This window comes from Mytilus galloprovincialis, chromosome 7 (assembly GCF_965363235.1).
Source record: "Mytilus galloprovincialis chromosome 7, xbMytGall1.hap1.1, whole genome shotgun sequence".
NCBI lineage: Eukaryota > Metazoa > Mollusca > Bivalvia > Mytilida > Mytilidae > Mytilus > Mytilus galloprovincialis.
Window position 1 is genome coordinate 37,475,325 of NC_134844.1, and position 21,375 is coordinate 37,496,699.

The following is a 21,375-nucleotide window of genomic DNA, read 5'->3' on the forward strand; positions in this document are numbered from 1 at the left end:
ACACTTATTATCATTGTCACGTGTTTTCATATGAATAAGTAGGAATGTGTGTGTCAAACTAGGGGAGGGGGTAGTAGTTCACGTCTTCAGGAAAACAGTTACCTCCTGTTGAGTTAATCATGTATGGCTCTTTTATTATTGCTTTTATACGAACGTCCGTGTTTTTATTAGCCATTTTAGTAATAAAGGAATAAATTTTGAAATAAATGTTTAAAGGGAGATAATTCTATCACTAATTCTAACCAAAATGCTATAATGTTGAATCATTCGATTTATTTTTTAGTACTGACAAGCTCAATAAATAATCTACCAATTGAATGAAAATATAAATGTTTTAACCAATTAATCAATTTCATGAAATATTTATCATAAATATATAAATAGAGTCAACAGAAAATTGCATATAGGTATATGTAAATATAAAATAAGTGCAACCGGATATTGGGTGTTAACAATGTTTACTATCACTTACTTCACTGAAAATTAAACTTATTATATATAACCATACAATATTTGTGAAGTATTGAAGTATATTTACTCTACCCAACAATAAAAAACTTATAAGTGCTATAATGTTAAATACATGTATACAGGTCTCTTCGATCGTGTATTCCAATTCAAATATCAAATGCTAGTAGACCGCTACCTAGTAGACTCAGGGGCTCTTCAAGCTATAAATCTTTTGTGTGATGATTTCTAATTTTATTACGTCAGAGTAGGCTATCGTGCGTCAATATCTTCAAAGTTTGATAAAAATTATTGTATTATGGATCTCATATTAATATTATGTGGTTGTATTTTACAAATTATTTTAAAATGTTTATGGAAAGATCATCGATTAATTATGTCTACTACCAATATATTCAAATCCAGTTTTTTTAAATTACCCAAACATAAGGCTATCATTAATACCAAATACATAAACAATACAGAAAACAAATATAAATCAATTGCTTTCAAAAAACAATTGTAGACGGTCTTTCCCCCTTTGAAAATGTGTGTGTGTGTGTGTTTGTTTGTTTGTTTGTTTGTTTGTTTGTTTGTGTAAGGGGTCTATATTATTGTGTTACCGGAGAAGTTTCATGTTTAGTTTGGAAAAGTTTTTTATTTTGTTTCAGGTCCCGCGCGCGACTCTGGCGCCAGATTGAGGAGACATCGCGTGACGCGGGTTTATAATATAAACGAAAACTTAGTATTTTTATTTCTTTTTAGGTGGGGATGTTGAACAGACAACATGTATAGAGACGGAATGCACACAATGTAATTTCTTTTGTCATTGTATGAAATTGACATTTTGATCACAGTTCACGGGCAGTGCATGCTTTGGGTTTAAATGATACGGTGAAACTTTAAAACACGTTTAATGATTATTTTCTTATAATGTACATTTTTCAGCACCAGTTTGTAACACAGATTAGTATTTCAATCTAGGAGCAGACATTTTATCGTAGGATTTTACTGAGATTTACGGACCTAGCAAGCGATTTTTACGGCATTGCCATTTCTTTTCTCTAGGGAAGTTCTTGCGAGGTAGCTGCACCACGTTGTTTTATGAACTTTTAGTACATGTATGCCCTGCTGACTGCAAATTTTCAGGTCGATTGGACTTTCAGAGTTTCAGAGTATATTTGATAACAAGCATATGGATTTTTTTTCAGAAGAGATGTAAAGAACAAATTTAAATTCAATTCTTCTTGAATAATTGAGAGTTTATTCCTTCCATATTGTTTTAAATAAACTGTCATACATATTGATTGATTGATTGGTTGGTTTATTACTTAAACACTTGGGATAAGGTCTCTTGGAACAAGCGAAAAAAAAAAAACAAATGAGACCTTGGACCCCGTATTAAACACACGAGACGTCAACATGATTGATTAGTTGGTTGATTGATTGATTGAATGAATGATTGGTTGGTTGGTTGGTTGATTGGTTGATCAATTTAACACTAGGGATAGGTTCTCTTGAAACAGGCGAAAAAGAAACAAATGTTATCTAGGACCCCGTATTAAACACACGAGACGGAAACATGCATGCCATGATTGATTGATTGATTGATTGATTGGTCGATCGATTGATTGATTGATTGATTGATTTATTGGTTGGTTAATTGATTGATTGATTGATTGATTGATTAAACACGTTGGATAGGGTAAATTGAAACAAGCGAAAAAGAAACAAAGAAGATCTTGGACCCTATATTAAACACATGAGACGGAAACATGCATGCACTGATTGATTGGTTGATTGATTGATTGATTGGTTGTTTGGTTGTTTGGTTGGTTGGTTGGTGAAACACGTTGGATAATATCTCTTGAAACAAGTGATAAGAAACAATGAACATCTTGGACCCTATATTAAACACATGAGACGGAAACATGAATGAAATGATGGATTGATTGATTGGTTGTTTGGTTGGTTAGTTGGCATTCAAACACACATTAAACTCTTTAAATAGTGCCAAAATCACATAATTTGCCTCTGTACATGACCTTGACCTTTGACCTTGACCTCAATTTCCTTCAAATGGACCAAGGACTTCATATCAAATGACTGTAGACCTCTACGACTTATAACGTATGAATTGATACAACATATCTTCTATCTTAAATTATTTTCAAAGAATAACTCCTATAAGATGTCTTACGATCACTCAAGTCAAAATTCACCAAATCATTCTTAAGAGTACACGAACAATTAGGCGAAAACAGTTTGCTTAACTTTTTTACGGTTTTAGAGATATAGCGATAACAAGAAAAGGGGAACTCGGGGAGATAACTCCTATAAAAATTAGTGCTCGGTCACACAGGGTGAGTTTTGAAACCCCAATTACTGAACAACATCTTTGGCCAAAAATCCATTCAATATGTTGTAAGACAAAAACGCATCTCAGACGGCAGAAGAAAAAAAAAATAATCAGAAGAAAAACAAAAGGTCTTTCCACGAAAAGTGGAAAGACCTAAAAATAACAATGTGGTGACACATAAAGACAAATCATTAATACATATTAATAAGTAAAAGATAGGATCCAAAAGAAAACGTAAATGCTTTCACATCTTATATTTTTTTTGCTATGATTAATAGTGCTAAATGCATGTATATTTAGTAGGATAACTTTTAAATGCAATTTTAATAGTTTAAGATTCTTTATTCCAATTAAGTGGTCCATGAAAAGCAAACGCAATTTCCTTCAATGGTTCAAATTATTGAATATATGTATGAAAAATATTTTTTTTAAATTTGTATTGGATACTTTTATGTTTATACCATTCAATAAGCAAATTAGAAAAAATGTCGTTTTGGCGTTTACAATTTGATAATCTCAAAACAATATGAAGAAAGTTAAAAGCGGAAAAGAAATATAAATATAATAAGAATACATTAATACAAATACCCATGCAAAAAAAGGTATAGCTTTCAACAACAGATAGGCCAAATTAGAATTCCAACGAAGCTAATAAGTATGAAATTTGTAAAGAAGAGACTATCAAGGATCTGAGCTTCAACTACTCTCTTGCCTCTCAATTGGGATCAGTTGAATAATAAAAGCAAGCGAAGACCAGTAATGATAAAGAACTGGATCTTCCATCACTGTATTGGATACCTAAACTACATAATTAAGTGTCCCTACAAACAACCGTATATTGCTGGGTTTTTCAAATGCTCCAAGAAACATCATTCTAAATTATTAACATCTATTTTATCAGCAATCAAAGCCGGGCCTCCAAGTTATTGTGAAACTGTCTAGAAGTGGCGTGAATCAGCTGTGGATACTAAAAAATTCCAAAAATCTTTTACAGTACATACAAAAAGTATGTTCTCTTCTTGTCGAATTGTTCCTTTATCCAAAGAGGCTGGGTGCATACAGCATATTCATAGGGAAAAAGAAAAGAAGTTAAAAGTATCCTTTAACTTTGTTTTCCGCTGTATCGATGATGTTCTCTCATTAAATAATTCAAAATTGGTGACTGTTGAACGTATGTATCCCATCGAACTAGAGATAAAAGATACAACATATACAGTTACGTCTACCTCATATCTTGACTTAAATCTAGAAATTGACAATGAGAGTCGGTTGAAAACAACTTTACGTCAAAAGAGATGATTTCAGCTGCCCAATTATTATATTTCTATTTCTATGTAGCAACATTCTAGCAGCGCCTGCATACAGAGTGCAGATGTAAAAAAAATACAATCCGGTTCCCTTTTCACGAATGTGACCTACCGAATAAGGTTATTTATCGGTTTGTAATGTAATGAACAAAACGACGAGTGTCACATGTTGAGCAGGATCTACTTCCATTCTGGAGCACCTGAGATCACCCCCATTTTCTGGTGGGGTTCGTATAGCTTAGTTCATAGTTTTCTATACTTTTATTTTTCTGTTTGTCTGTTGCCTTTTTAGCCTTTGTGCTGTCAGTTTATTTTCGATATATCAGTTGAATGGACTTTAATACTTCAATATAGATAACAAAACACAAGTGTGCAAGCAGAAAATTATCATCAAGAAGTTTTGCAAATGCTATGTTCATAGAATGATATAAAAACGGATTGAACCAACTACCTGTCCTTTCTTTAGTTATCATCTATATTGCATTATTAACGTTCTCTTTACAATTATAGATGGCAATATCTATTAAAGCTTTGTCCTCTATTTGATTCTATGTTCTCCTTATAAGGTCATATATCGTCAGAGCGCGATACTCGTTACAACGATCACAATTTAAGTGTTCAAGCTTAATCATCTTCAATTGTCTTAAATCATTTAGATAAGAATTAAATTCCCATCGTAACAATTTGTACTAAATTAATCAATTGGCAAAATTCATCGCTTTTATTCTAGACTGCTCAATTGATTTTATATAAGATCAAACCTGATACCAATAGTAACAAGTCGCTACTGCGTATGACGTTAGGAACGAAATCAATAAAGCTGCATTAAGGATTTGTCTATTTTAGAATTGAAAATGTCTGAATTAATATCGTGTCTCTTATAATTAGAAATTGATTTTATTTTTGTTTATGTCACTACGTTTATGACAACGTAGGCAGTACATTAAATACTATGATAAGAATATGTTTTGTCCCACCGTCCCACACCTAACACATGATCGATTCAATTCAAAACAAACATTAAAGATGAAAACACAGGATATCGTTAAAGATAACTTCATTGTTTATTAAAGCCACAAAACTTTTACCTTTAAAATCTTGCAAAGGTAATGTTTTAAAAGTCTAATATGAAGGTACTTTAGTTTATTTCATTATGAAAAAATATTATTTGTGGTGTGCCAATGCTGTACTTCTAAAGTCCTGTCGGACAAATCATGGATTAATACATGCTGTCACATTTTGTTGATATGATTAGGTGTTACCATCTTAAGATTGTCAAAGAGAACATATAATTTGCTTAAAAAAACATATGTTTTTTTATCATTCATGAAAAATAGAAAGAAACTCTGTTCAGTTCAATGATTCTTGGTGAAAGTAAAATCACAAAAATACTAAACTCCAAGGAGAATTAAAAACGGAAAGTCAAACCCACCAAACGAATGAATAACATTTGTCATATTCCTGATATGGTACAGGCATTTTTTTTTTGTGTAAATGAAAGATATTATAAGTTTTCTTAAAGAATTTTGGGTCTTTTTCTTAATCTACATGGTTTTGTAGTTAGTTTAAGACATATCAATCTTAAAAGAGCACCTGTTTGTTCCTAATGTTTAGGAAGCTTTGATATATCAAATATATTATTGTTGTGTATCAGCGTATATGTGTATAAAAAAAAACAGATGCGATATAATTGCCAATGATACAATTCTTCACAAGAGACCAAATGTGTGTATGTTTTCTTTGGCTGACGAATGACGCCAAATTATGAAGTTTACATTTAAATGAGTGTTCCTATGATAAAACAGACATAGACATTTAAATGAGTGTTTCTTTGATAGAACATAGACATAGACATTTAATTAAGACGGAAAGATATCATGTAGATACATCGACAATAGTATGTGATACGTAATATTTATGAAACCATTGTCTATCTTTTTTTCCTTTTCCTCTTCATTATGACATTTGCATGAGGCTCCCGCAGGGTCAAAAACGACCTGCGAACTCTGGGCTTTTTAGAGGCGACTTCCGACCTGACCTGCCTTCTAAAAACGACCTGCGACCTGTAAAATTTGGAAAAAACGACCTCCGACTGACTTCCGTTCTCTGTGTTGGGAAAAACGACCTGCGACCTGTACATTTCCCTTAAAAACGACCTCTCGACGAACTTAAAAGCGACCTTGCGACCTGAGGGGGTACCCTGTGGGAGCCTCTTGCATGAATCTTTCTATTCCAGACCCTTTATGAAAATGTTTAGTCCAAACTTCATTTTTCATAAACAGAATATATAGATACACATGCCCAACTTGAGACTAGTGTCCTATTTGCGGTGTACCAATATCGCATTTATATTATAGTCCTTTCGATCAAATAAGGCCTTATGACTGTTGTTTATCTGTAGGAAAAAGGTGATACCCCCATCGCATCTCTTTCTATCATATCAAATGCAAATTCGAAAATCTGAAATTATTTCAATATTGCTCGTGTCCAGCAAGTAGGCTTTAAATACCTTGGATAATCATGTCATACAATTAATGTCCCTTATTTTTTCCGTTTCTTTTGATTCGTCCTATTTTGTTGCAAGAACAAATAAATTCAGGAGCATATAATTTAATAAATTAAGTCACAGATTGCAGGTTTAAATTTTGAAGTCTTGAAATGTACTATTGCATTTTATGTTTTCTGTATTTCGGCCAGTCTATGTATAAACAAAACAATAACAACAGATAAATGTACAGGAATTTCCGTTACAATATATCTCTTGTTTGTGCAGAATTACGTAGGAAGATTTTCTCTTTATTTTGCAATTGACTAGAAATTAAAATACAATTGAAATCGGTCATGAATTCAATGTTAGCATAGATATACAAGGCAATAGGTCGAAATGTATAAACCATAGCTGAAGTACAAAGCAACAAATCAGTTATTTTTCACTTTTATTGTAAATAACAAACTGCAAGCATTACATACAAAAATAAAAAAACAAGTTGACTTTCAATAATCAAGTATTCGATAAAAACTTTTATACAAATTTGATGACTTATAACAGCAACAATATTTCTAAATGCATATTAATTTTGAGATTCAAGATCAAAATGGGGGTAAATTTAGGCAGAAGATAAAATTGCTCTTGCGTCACATAAATAAAACGGGATCAATAACATTTGATTAAAAATATGCCCTCTTTATGGTTCAAAAAAGATCTTGATCGCATAATGGCAACCAGATTTGACTAGTCAATCATACATCATTGAGGGGAAGGACAGGGGGGTACCCTTCTCCCTTCTCTCACCCCTCTTCTCCTTTCTCCTACCCCCGTTCTCCTTTCTCCCATTAGAATAAAACATCTCCTTTTGAGATATTTTTTCTTGAAATTATTAGATCATTTTTTAAAAGGAGAGATATTTTATATTTTCTCCTTTCTCCTATTTTTTCTCCTTTCTCCCAGCCTTCCTCTCCTTTCTCCTACCCCCTTTCTCCTTTCTCCCTTCTCCTACCCCCTTTCTCCCTGTCTCCCTTACCCCTGTCCTCCCCCTCATCATTCCTGACAATTTTGTACACACTGGTTTATAGCAGTAGCATAAGAGATAAGCAAGTATTACTTGATTTAAAATTGGCTTCATTGGGAACATACATGAAATTTCTGACACAATTAATGACTATGGGTTGGGCAGTGGGGAATGGTAAATCTCTGTACAGGATCCAATTGATATTATAGAATAAATGTTAGAATTAAGAAAACGCTATCTGCCAAATCTATAAAAGGGAAGATAATTTATCCTTTGATGTCAAAAATTGCTTTCTAATAGATATATTATTTTTAAATATTACTCTTGAAATAAATGTTACTGATATATAATAGTTATTAATTACTTTTCATTTTGAGAAATCCCATTTGTCACTTCAACAGAAAAACTATTCCTGAAATCATGTAAATATATGTAAACCTCTACTTTAAAGTCAGTTTTTATTATATAAGAAATAAGAATTAACTAGACTAGGTAATTGGCAGTGTAAACTAGCACAAAAGCAACATATATAAAGAATGCCATCAATATTCATAAGTTTACCCTCCCAATAAAAATATACAACTAACATTCAAACTTTACACATCATTCATGCACTTTTTACATATGTCTCACATTCATGTTTCAAATAATGGATACAAAAACAATCAAACAAATCCTTCAACTTATTTACAAATATTCATCTTCTCATTTACTAATATTTGTCATATCACTTTTAACAACAACTAAAAAAACGCTATTTAAACCGTATATATATCAACTACTTAAATAACACGTCATAACACGTTTATATGTCGAGAACACAGTATGGCAAATGAGATCCTGCTTTAATGAAAGTCTAAAAATGGTCATGAACAACTGTTTTAAAAAACATCTCTACAGCTAATAATGTTAACTTTTGAAAATATGATGGATAATGGTTAATGTCAAAATGACTTTTACTCAACCAATATCTTGTGGAAATGCCCTAAACGTCTGCGATTATTATATATAACTATAATATAAAATAACGGCGAGAAGATATTGTGGCAACATCTCGCAGCTTCATATCAAAGTAAAATTTAATCAAAACTGAAGAAAATTTACAACTATTAATCAATAAATTCAAACAATTAACAAATAAAAAGTTTGATATTCAAAAATTGCCTCTTAAGTAGTTATCGTAGTTTATTTAAACCTTAAATAATCAATTCCAATCAAATTTTGACTGTTTGTTTTACACTACAGAACCTGTATCGTGCAAAATATCACATATTACTTTTACGGACAGATCACTTTAGTTTGACCATGGAAGTATTATATTTTACTTCCATGGTTTGACGGTGTCAGTGATGTATGCAGACAGTGTCAGTTCTATATTTAGATAGTGTTAATACAGTATCCAATCATGATCTATACTTCCGTTTGTCCGGATGGTAACTGAAATACCCGAATAACCGTTTAACGTCCATTCTAATAAAAACTACCATCAAACATCTGATTCACTTAAATTTTTGCTCCTTATCAAATTGATGGTCGATGATGCCGGTGAGCACTCGGTTACTGTTGTTGCATTACTCCCCATTAATCTGGCAAAAGCTGGGTTTGATAGACGTTTATCTACACTGGTCTCTACATCGGCATATTGTCTCTGTTTACTTTTACTGATTGGTCCCCATGATGGTAACGGTTTCACTCCCATTTTCATCAACTGTAAAATAAAAAAATGTTGGTATCATGAACGAATTGTATAGTTTTGTGAATTATGAGATAAGACACGAGTGAAGCATATTCCCAGTGACATGTTGCAAGTTGTTGTCTACAATTACTTTCATAAAGTATTGTGTGTTTGGAGAATTTTGATTATCACTACTTTTGAATGCAATTTAGGTGTTTCACCGTTTCGTTTCTGTAATCGAATGAAGCAATAACTTTAAGGAACGCATGCACAGAGTCATTGGAATATGTTTTTAATATAATTTGATAGTTTTTGGAGGTATCAATACAAAATATATTTCTCTTTTAAAAATAAACGTTTTCGCAATTTGTGTGTAGATTGTTTTGCATAGATGTGTTAGTCATGTTAAATAACAAACAGTCAAGAAGTTCTGAATCATGGTACATATCTAATTGCTTGATGATTGTAGTACTAACCTCAAATCCTCCAATTCGGCAGTATTTATAGAGGAACCATGCTGGTATAACAACTATTGGAAACATAGCAATTAACCATCCTAAACTTTTAGCCCATTCTGGATACAGAACATCATCAAGGTCAGGTTCTTTGTACATAGCAATGTTCATAATTATAGTTATCTACAAAAAATATAGATAATGCAATACATAGTACATATTAAACACGTGCACTTAAACATCCTACTTTAATGTTTATTTAATTACAGTATCAAATCTTTAAAATCATTACTACATTAAAAATAATGAAAATAAAAAATAGTTTAACTTACAATAACAATAGATAAATATTTTTGTTCCTGTATTCTTTTTCACTTACAAAAACGCTTTAATAACACAGTTTTAACATTACCTATAAACTTCTTATTATTCAAGTAGTTTTTATTTTATTTTGATTACAAGGTATCATTATAAAATGAAAAACCACACGACTTACAGCAATGACTAGTGCGGATCCATATTTCCAACATATAAACCAGTATTTACCAGGCTGACGGCCAAGCATCATGTGTATATTGTCTGCAAACTTGCTGTAACCTAAAGGTAGTAATAGAAAGGGATATAAACGTTTGTCTCAATAGTAATCATGGTAATACAAACGGATGTCAGACTTGTCTCAATAGTAATCATGGTAATACAAACGGACGTCAGACTTGTCTCAGACTTGTCTCAATAGTAATCATGGTAATACAAACGGACGTCAGACTTGTCTCAATAGTAATCATGGTAATACAAACGGACGTCAGACTTGTCTCAATAGTAATCATGGTAATACAAACGGATCTCAGACTTGTCTCAATAGTAATCATGGTAATACAAACGGATGTCAGACTTGTCTCTGACAATAGTAATAGAAAGGGGTATCAAAATTTGTAACAAAATAAGTTCATGCAAAATATTATGAAATATAGTATGATACGAAAGCCATATAACACTAAATATAAAAAATAAGATGTGGTATGATTGCCAATGAGACAACACTAAGTTCAAGAAGGAACGCTTCTTTCGTCATTTGCTTTCGTCATAATGATCATTAGTCATGGATAACTTGTTAGAAATTATTAAATGAGAACAGCAGAACAAAATAAAAACACAAAATACATCTAAAGATTACAACACACTAAAGATCTGTATTCAACCTTGAAGCAGCTATGATACAAATCAACTTCTTTTCTTGAACGAAAATCAACAGGTTATCTTATAAATATAAAAAATAAGATATAGTGCGATTGGCAATGAGACATCGCTTCACAAGAGACCAAATCTCTAAGTCTTATAAAGTTTGGCTCAGACGGATCATCAAGATTTCGCATTGATGTTCTTCATTATATTTTTGTTTATGTATCTATAAGTACGTACCATAGACCCAATTGATAGTGATCAGTTCCACCAGACCAACAACTAACAGTGGGAACCCGCCTACACTATAATCTACCAAGTTCAACAAGAATATACCACCCTGAAAAATCAAAAACAATGATGATATTATTTCAAAGTGCATAATATCATGTACAATAATCTTTTATTTTTTTCAACTGATGTACAAATAAATTATCATGTCATCTTTTTATGATACATATTATTTTTCTAGTTTGTGTTGACTAGTTAAGTTATTTCGCTGTCATTGATTAAAAGATGCAAGCTATGACTTGTATGGTGGACCAACAAAATATCAAACCATCAGAGAGGATACGTTATAACTGTTCAGAAGAAATGAAACAAATCACCCTTTGTTTATTGTTTTCTATGTATAATTCAGTATCAGTTATCGTCATTGGAAAGTACGAAACTAACATAAAAAAGAACCAAGAACTTATCATCACTTAAAAAGGTTTGGTACAATCAAAAGCATAATTTGCTTTTCCGTGGTATGGCTCTTTTTCCATTAACCAGCAATTAAAATACCACTTACGGTTTATTGTTTAGTTAATAATTGAATATAGATTGTACATTTAGCTATTGGTTTCCATTGTAAGGTTCGCCGCGATTCCGTTGGTATATGGTTTATCAACATAAAAGTGATATCGGTAATTTAGGTACCAATCAATTACAGAACATAGAAATTCATTCAATATGTCCATGGAAATAAATACGGATAAGTTCCACGACGTAAGTTCACCTTCGGTCAACGAATGAACTTTCACAAATGGTATTTTTAAACATGATGACCTCACTTTGTCTTTTCACCATTATTAAAATTATATAACTATTGTACACACGTGTCTTAAAAACAAATACTTACATTACAAATCATTGGAAGTCCCAGTAAAAATGCAACAGAGCAAAAGGTTGCACGGAAAGCAATGTTGTATTTCCTTTCTTTTCTCAAAATGGGGAATTCATCTCCTATTGCACTCAGTACGCATTCAATAATTGAAAACTGAAACAAAAACGATATTTCCTATAGTTACATATTTATGATCTATAAGTAAAAACAAATAATGAGGATACTGCTTATGCTGTCTTCGTTTTTCATGAATCGTTAAAACTAAATTTCAGATAGTCTGTAATTTTCAAATCCAAACAATATCGAGAAAGACGTTTTTCGCTCACAATCTATAAAATGCACATGAAAACTTACCTCTGAACCAAAGCCAAGAGTAGCCATCATGATGAAGAAAAACACTGCCCACATTGGTGACACAGGCATTCGGGAGAGTGCTTCTGGATAAACAACAAAAGCCAATCCAGGTCCTATAAAAAAAAAGAATACTACAACGTTAAAATATTCAACAACAAGCCAAATACATGTATACGTGTAAGCATGATTAGAGACTCGGTTTGCAGCCGAAATGTTTTATGAACCATTTTTCGATGGTGATTGCCGTTTTTAAATGCTGAAACGGAATCTATATGACAGTACCTGATCATTCAAGCATCAGTTTTTCAAACATGTTTTTAAATAAGTATGAAATTGCATTGTGAAATCAATCTAATATGATTAACTTATTTTAAATAACACGGTAGTATATCGTTACAAATTATACCTACCATCATCAGCGACATCCGCTATTCCTACTCCTTTCTCTAAGGCCATGAAACCAAGAACAGAAAAGATGACAAGGCCGGCAAAAATACTTGTACCACAGTTGATAAGGCAGACAATTAATGAATCTCGATAACAGTTGTTGTCAAATTTGTTGTAGCTTGCCATAGCAATTAATCCTCCTGAGCAGGCACTCAGTGAGTAGAAGATCTGTGTTGCAGCATCACTCCAGACACGTGGGTCTAGCAGACGTTCGAAGTCGGGTTTCAAATAGTACGCAATCCCAGTGCCTGCTCCTGGTAATGTTACACCCCGGATAAACAAAACTGTAAGCATGATATAGGGGAATATGGCAGTGAAATATACAACCTAAAAAATAAAATAATGGGGTAAATTTCTGATAAATTTTATTGATGACATGTCTTTAATAGTGTTTTAAGTCGGTGAGTGTTTGTTCGTCTGGGATGTGATATCCCTCATTACTTTGTGCATGCTGTTACATTAATTTGTTTTTGAATGTAAATATAAAATATTTATTGGAATAAAATCATGCCAACAATATATTGTTTACTTTTTATGCGCCATATTTATCGTTTTTATGTGATCAAATATTATCATAGGAAATAATGTTAATTACCAAGAAATAGATTTATCAAAACAGGATACGGACACCACTTAATAATATCCGGCTTCTGAGCAACACATGTTACTTCTAAAACTTATTTACATTTTATCTCTTTCAATGTCGATTTTACATTTATTAGGTTTAATATTTTAAACGGCAAACACAATTTATATACGTTCAACTTGTATTAGATCTTGTCTTCAGTATTTGTTCTAATTATGGAAACCAATGATTATCAGATTATATGATACAATTGGTTATAACATGTCTTGATAAATTCTATATTATAATTATATTATTTACTACTATGAAAAGGCGAGGTAAAAAAACGGCTGTTGACTTGAAATCGTATTTTCCCACACACTAGTGCAATATACGAACAAAAGAGTTTGGTAGCCTTTTGTTGTCCTTATTAAGCCTTGTGGACTAAATTTTTTTATAGGAAAGTGCAAGCATTTCTTCGCTTAGCCTTGTGTGTTTTGTAAAGTAGTGCCCGCTAAAGACACGAGGGATTATGTATACTAGTACTTATAAGTTAACTATTGCATGTGTATGCACCAAACGGAAGGACCCATAATGCATTGCAAAAGACTGTAAATGTAAAACCATAATAAACATAATGCATGAAATAAACTAATCCATCGTTATGTTTAACAAAATGTGGAACCTACCTTTCCTAAAGACTTGATTCCTCTCATTAAGACTAAGAACACCAGGAGCCAAGCAATAAACAGAGATAATGCTAAATGCCATTGTATGGTTCCAAACTCGTCTATAGAATCATTCTGTGCAAGTACATTAAACCTGCAATGAAAATCAAGATACTATGAACATTTCCATGTAGGGTAGATTAATAAAATATACAATAGTTTAGATAAACAATACGAATAGGCACCTGTCTCTGATTTGTTTTACCTGCATTCGGAAATATAACATTGTCATATTAAAGTATATAGTTAATTTGTTTTTCAGAGACAAGTACCTGTGAGTATTTGCAATTTAGTACGGTCAACTCCGCTGCAATATGCAATAATCTGAATAAAACACAAGGCAGCATAGTTGACCAAATTAACTGATTATGATTATACCTGTAGTATTCCTCGCTTGGAGTTCTGGTGAAGTTGAGCTTGGGAGAACTCGTAGTAGTAGTCTCGAGAGTTGCATTGAATATTGACTCTGTAAACAAAAAGAACTCAAAGTAAGTTCCAATAAAATCAGCACAATTGTGTAACTTATGCTTGTGTGGTGTATGTATTTGGGTGTGTATGCAATATGAGTCAAAACAAAATATGGTAATTAAGTATTCAAAACTTCAAGCCATGCACATGTACTTAAGTTTCATATTTTAATGTCAAAGCTTTAAATAGCGTTTTTATAATGAAAATATACATACCATTTTTCTTAAATTCCGAGTCAGCTGGAATAAGGCAGTGCACGGTGTTCCAATCATTATCACACGTTGTCCATGGTAACACGGAAGTAAAAGAAGAGTAAAGATAATACAGAACGTGTGCTATAACAACGTTGTAATATAATCCAATTAACCATGACACAATTACCATTGCATAGCCAAGACCTGAAAGAAAAAGACAGTTAATAGATTTATTTTTCTAAAATAATTCGAAATCAAGATTCGTACTTGTCAAAAACACGAGAATTTTTTTTTTTTTTTTTTTTTTAGCTTGTATGCATTTTTCTAAATTTTAAAACTGTCATGACTGTTGTCTATACATGTACTACATTTAAAGTTTTACAAAAGGTCAGTAAACGTAACTTAGCAGAGAATGTTAGATTTAAACCAACCATTTAATGAGAGAGGGATGTTTAAAATAATTAATTTGGTGTATCATATTGTCAAATAAAAAAAAAAAAAACATGTGTATACAAATCGAATTTAACATACCTTTCATTAGAGGGTTAAGTCTCCATATTGTTATAGGACCTAGACTAGCGTACTGTCCTAGAGCCAGTTCCATGTAGAACAACGGCAAACCAACTACAGCTAACATGATGCAGTAAGGCAACAAAAACGCACCTGAAGAAAATATGTTATAAAGTCAATAAAATTTAGAATGGAAACGGAGAATGTGTGTCAAAAAGACAACAACGTTATATTTACATCGGAAAAAAAAAAAACAACAGATGGGCTACATTTCATATACTCATTTGGTACATGTCCTTTTCATGACTGCGCGAAAAGTCGTTAAAAAATGTAATTTGATTCTTACTGTTTTACTCATACAGCATTTGTTTCTTTCTTTACTTAAAATTTAACCAATTATTTTGAATTTAATAAATACGGCACCCACCTCCACCGTTTTTGTAGCAGAGGTATGGAAATCGCCAAACATTTCCAAGTCCGACGGCATATCCAATCATCGTCAACATAAATTCTAATTTGCCACCCCATGCTGCTCTTTCTTGGCATTCTTCCAGTTTTGCATTGAAATCTGCACTTCCATCACTTCCCATAGAACTAAATGAACTTGATGCATCATCTCTGTTTTGTGGGTTCGTGACATGCAGTTCTTTCTGAAAACACAAAAAAAAAATCAAAATGTATATTAGTAAATGTATATAAATGATTCTTTGATTGGTGGTTGTTTAACGTCCAGTGACAAATATTTCACGCATGTTCTGGACGACTTGTGTATAAATATGACTATTTATAAACATTTGTGTATAGATTATAAACAGCTGATGTGACAATTGCCACCAGAGACCGCATAACGTGGAATTTAACAACTATAGGTCACTGTATGTTCTTCAACAGTGAGCAGAACCCATCACCACATAGTAAGCTATTTAAAAGGCTCTGGACTGACAAATGTAAAACAATTCAACTAGATATTTTATCTCCTGATGTAGGTACAAAACTATAAACAGCGAAAAACAAATATGATATACACCAACAAACTACAACCACTGTATTATAGGCTGCTGACTTGGGACAGGCCCATTCAGAATGTAGTGGGTTGAACTAGTTTACTGGCGCCAAACCCTCCACTTAACTTGGGACAGTGGTGTAACAGAGTACAATATGAGAACAAACTACATAAACTGTAAAAAGATGAGTTGCTTCATGTCTGGTGTATGGTGTCATTAATAACGTTAAAAACAAGAAATCGGTTGCCGAATAACCCGAGTAACTTGGATTTGGACTGTCAGTAAAATCCGTCATTTAATAAAAGGACCAATTTTATTTTAAATCAATTTTTAAATGCAATATGTGTTACTTTCGTTTAATGTGAATAGTGTATTTTTGTCTATATAGTGTAGTTAAGCAAGTCGTTGTCACATAACCGTATCCCCACATCTCTTGGATTTTATTCATTATAAGGAATATTTTGATCAAAGTCTTATTTGTTCACTTGAGAAATGTTTCGGATAAAAGATTATTTATTATATAACTCTACGTAATGCTTTATATCAAACATTTCAATCCCACATTTGTTTATTTATGACTTTCGCATACCGTGAAAGATGTTATTGTTTGTAATCAAATAAAGTCACATTTGGACAAAAGACTTATTTATTCATTTTATGACGCATTGATCGTTAAATGGTCTGTGTTGACCATATCAAATATTTGCGTAGAGAAAAGTGACATTTTGCTTTTAATAATACCGACGTCCTTTTACTGAACCAGGAATTGGTCAGTATTGAGATATTAAATTATAATCAGATCTAGAGTTAAAAGAGGGGGATAGCAAATCTGCCATTAGAAAACTAAAGGATGAGAAGACACTAGATTATGTGTGGCTGTTCCTCTCACTCACGAATAAGATCATGGTACGAAACATGTAAAGTTCATTTTCATTTTTATGGTGTGGAAACTAAAGTAGGAAATTTGTTCATCTTCAGGTTGATTTATAAATACAACATGAATACATTTTCCATTCAACTAGATTTCTTTTCAAGGCGTTAATTTGCTATAAAATATCGATTCTATAAGATGATACAATCGTAAAACAGATTACTGATTTTTACATGTTTTATCTGGTATAAAGCAGTCAAACTTATAGAGTATGCCAGAAAAATCTGGATTCCTCACAAATCAATATTAAGTATTCAGATCGATTTGTAACTGATAAAAATCTAATCAACGAAAACAGCAGCTAATTATCAGTCAAAAATGTACCAAAGCAGGAATATGTTTCAAATCAGCTATATCTAACTAATTATGAAACTTCTTATTGATTATTTACAAAATACGTCATCATTCAGGAATCTTGTGGAAAAGTCTGGTTACCATGGCAAAACACATTGCATGTGCTATATTTGACGATGCAAAGAGCACTATTGTACAGAAATAGAAACAAAACAAAAACATACTTTAGCCAATCCTCCACTCTGTAGCACTCAAAAATGAATTATTCAGTAAAAGTTGGCCAACGTTCAAAAATATGAGGTTTTAAACACGATTCAAATAATACCGCGAAAATTATGTTATGTAAGTAACAACATTCAGAATTTCTGAATTGGGATCACTACAGAAGGAACAAATTATTAATCTAATTGTACCATTGTCCCATATGTTATGTGTTTTCACCCTGGGGTTTCCAACAACTTACACTCCATGGAGTCCCATATGTTATGTGTTTTCACCCTGGGGTTTCCAATAACTTACACCCCATGTGGTCCCATATGTTCATCCTCACTCCTTTGTTGACATTAGATAAGAGACTTGTGGTACTACAATGCAATTTATCTTGTAGGATATGATAAGAAAAAGAGTATTAAATTGTTCATTTACCCTCAACTCCTTGGGTGTGCATTTCTTTAATAACAAATAATGTTTACGTTGTTTGTCAATTGATTTATACAAATAGTAAATATAGTGGCGGTGACATCATATGGATCACTTGTTAACTTAAAACGTGTTTGAAAGGAGTAGTCAAAATAAACACACAATAAACGACAGACTAACTATTTAAATTTCTTGTGCATTCACGGTAAAATTGCGCCAGAAGTAAATTATATACGTCATTACTATCATGACTATTAAGTCATTATCTTTTTCCGCATTTATAAAATTTTGAAGTATTATTTCCTCTGTGATTTTGTATTATGACTTCCTTCTTACATTTTAGCGCCATGTGGTTTTATTTGTAAACAGATAGTAAATGTTTACAATTTAATGTGCGAGCGAGCACTTATATACACCCCGTTTTGATACAGCTATAAATCTTTTTTCGTATCCATCTATTTATATGCGGTTTGTTGCCGAAAATGAGAAAATGTAACATTTACAGTTAAACATCATAAATAAAACCATCGAAGAACATAATTATCCACATAAAACTTATTAACGGTTAGTTTTTTTTTCAATATTTCTTCATTTTATTTTTAATTTAAAGTCATTGTTATTTTTTTAATTTAAAAAAAAGAAGAAAAAAACTTCAGCTATATAGTATAATTTTATATATTTCATAAACATGAAATCGCGCATATTAATTATTTAGACAACTCACTAGAAAAGGAGATCTGCAATCTTTTAAATAAATCTTTCTACTTACAACTTCTACGACTTGGACGCCTGGGAAGAGATACTGGACATTTTCTCCGCCATCAACAATTCCGTCCTCCATATCAGAAACCGGTAAAAATCCTGATTCTGAATCAACAGCTTTCGTGTCTCTCATCATTTTATTTATGACGATCTTATTTCTATTGTTTCTTTAATTTCACGACACGCGGAAAAAAATTGATATGTTACTTCGTTGCTTCCTATTTAAGTATGAAAATAAACAAATGAAGTTGTGTGTAATTTGTAGTAAAGTTAATTATTACAAAAGTTAATTATTCATGACATGCGTCATGGAATTATTTCCCAGGTTTCATTGATAAAGATGTCACGTGACAGGTCACGGAGGGTGAAAGAATGTTTGTAAATAAATGCTACCGCTCCTGTAGATTTTTAATGAAATATGATATATGGGAAATAGGTCGGTTAAAAATAAGACTTAATTATGATCACTTATAGTAGATATTTCTCAGAATGCACTTTACCCTTTAATATAAACAATGATTTGCATAGTAAATAAATCCTTGATATAAACATGGAAGTATTATTGTTGGAGTTCCTGTCAATATAATACTTCCATGATATAAACAACCAACATGATATTTCGGAAATCTTGTGTATATCGAGCATAATTGTAAACATTTTGAAATATTCATAAACATATAAAATTTCTGTTTACACTCCTTTGATTGTATATATCTGTTTTAATCGGTAACGTATTTTAAAGTTTTTGTTTTAACAGCAAGTACCCTCTAATTGTGTGTATTAATTAACCCCTCCCCCCTCGGTCGAGTAAACCTTTTTCTATACTTGTAAAATTATACGCTTATGAAGAGACAATTAATGGAATATAATCAAACGAATGTGTTTAACTTTGCCGATAGTTTTTATCGACAAAAATATTAAACAAATAGTTAACAGGTGAATCGATCTTTAAATAAATTTTTCAGGTCAATTGAATATTTATTGGAACGAATCGGTGTTATTTTCCAACATGGATAAAATTTCCATCATAGAAGGTATTACCATAACTAAATTATCTCTATGAAAGTGCTGTCAGATTAAGAAGAATTTGGAAATATTTTAAACGTCACAATATATGCTTTGTTAGGAACAACATCAATAATGAAGGATAAAATACTAAATTCAAATAGTTTGGGGTGGGGGTCAAAATTGCTGCAAGTTATGTTTAATCTATAACCTCCTTGGTTTAATCATGGAAGTTATATTTAAATATTACTTCCATGGTTTAATTGACATCGATTTTATACATATACTTATTGGTCAATCATTTTTTTCCCAAATTAAGTTAAGAGGGGGCAGGGGTCAGTGAAAAAAACTATATGAATTAAGTTTTTATCCTACATTGAACTATTGATGTCGTCCCTTAGCATGGAAGTATTTTTGTCTGTATGTACAATCAAGGAGGTTATATGAGATCATATAACCTCCTTGGATCAATATTCATCTTATAGCAAAGAGGTAAAACAAACTTTCATTATTTGAAACTTGTCAGTATAGTTTAACCCTAGTTTCTGACCCGATTTTCATTTCATTGTTCGTATAAAATATATACATGAAATGTCGTATTAGATGATGTTGAATTTCTTGATAATAATTTAAATCTGAAATCCCTTGCCGGTTGAGTTTACAAAAGAAAATCAACCGAGTAAGATACCTTCATAATAACACCTTTAAGAGCAAAATGTATTTTTTTTGTTTTAAGAAATCATATAATAGAAACTAAGAAATTCTAGTATAAATTGTAGAAAAGGACACTATAATACTGACAAAGATAATTTAAATGTTCAATTCAAGTGAACTGAAATTTATGAAATACGCATTGCAAAAAAGTAATTTTTCAAAAATACTTTTTAATTGAAATCACCTAACATAACCATGATAACGGTATAATATGAAATAAGCACGATGTGAACGGACTAATGACGATTTAGACATGCATGTGACGCTTAAATGTGGAATTTTCACTGAAATTTTAGCTCCGTGGTATTCATAGGGTGTACGTTATAAATGGGTCCCCACTGTGTATAAAGTTCTGCTCTCAGATACAATGTTAATTTATTCATCATGGTATTGTGACAGATTATAATTAAGAATATATGAGAGGGTAAGAATGGGGTACCCCACATGACGAATGACGATAATACAAAAATAGGCTCATTTGACTCTAAAAGGAGCGAAAACAAATTTTTGACGCTTGACGATAAAGTATATTCTACCAAGTGTCCCATACTGATTAATTGAAAAGCATAATTTCAAATATCTGAATAAACTTGTTTACTTCTTGCATGCTTATCATTGCAAACATAATTCATAACAAAAAACTTAGCCTACACATATCATTAATAGAAGTTCATAATTATCATGATTATAGTAAAGTACTTCTGACATTACGCATACAATT

General features: G+C 31.8%; 1 protein-coding gene across 1 annotated transcript; it reads right to left on the bottom strand.

Moving 5' to 3' along the window:
• Positions 1-7,036: 7,036 nt before the first annotated feature.
• Positions 7,037-19,168, bottom strand: LOC143082907 (sodium- and chloride-dependent glycine transporter 1-like). Its single transcript, XM_076258910.1, has 13 exons — positions 18,943-19,168; positions 15,733-15,955; positions 15,327-15,458; positions 14,817-14,999; positions 14,512-14,599; positions 14,095-14,227; positions 12,804-13,167; positions 12,394-12,506; positions 12,055-12,192; positions 11,172-11,271; positions 10,249-10,349; positions 9,774-9,935; positions 7,037-9,330 (listed from the first exon to the last, which is right to left on the bottom strand). Exons 1-13 carry the CDS (start codon positions 19,069-19,071, stop codon positions 9,109-9,111), a joined length of 2,088 nt encoding a protein of 695 aa, XP_076115025.1. The 5' UTR covers positions 19,072-19,168; the 3' UTR covers positions 7,037-9,108.
• Positions 19,169-21,375: the final 2,207 nt, after the last annotated feature.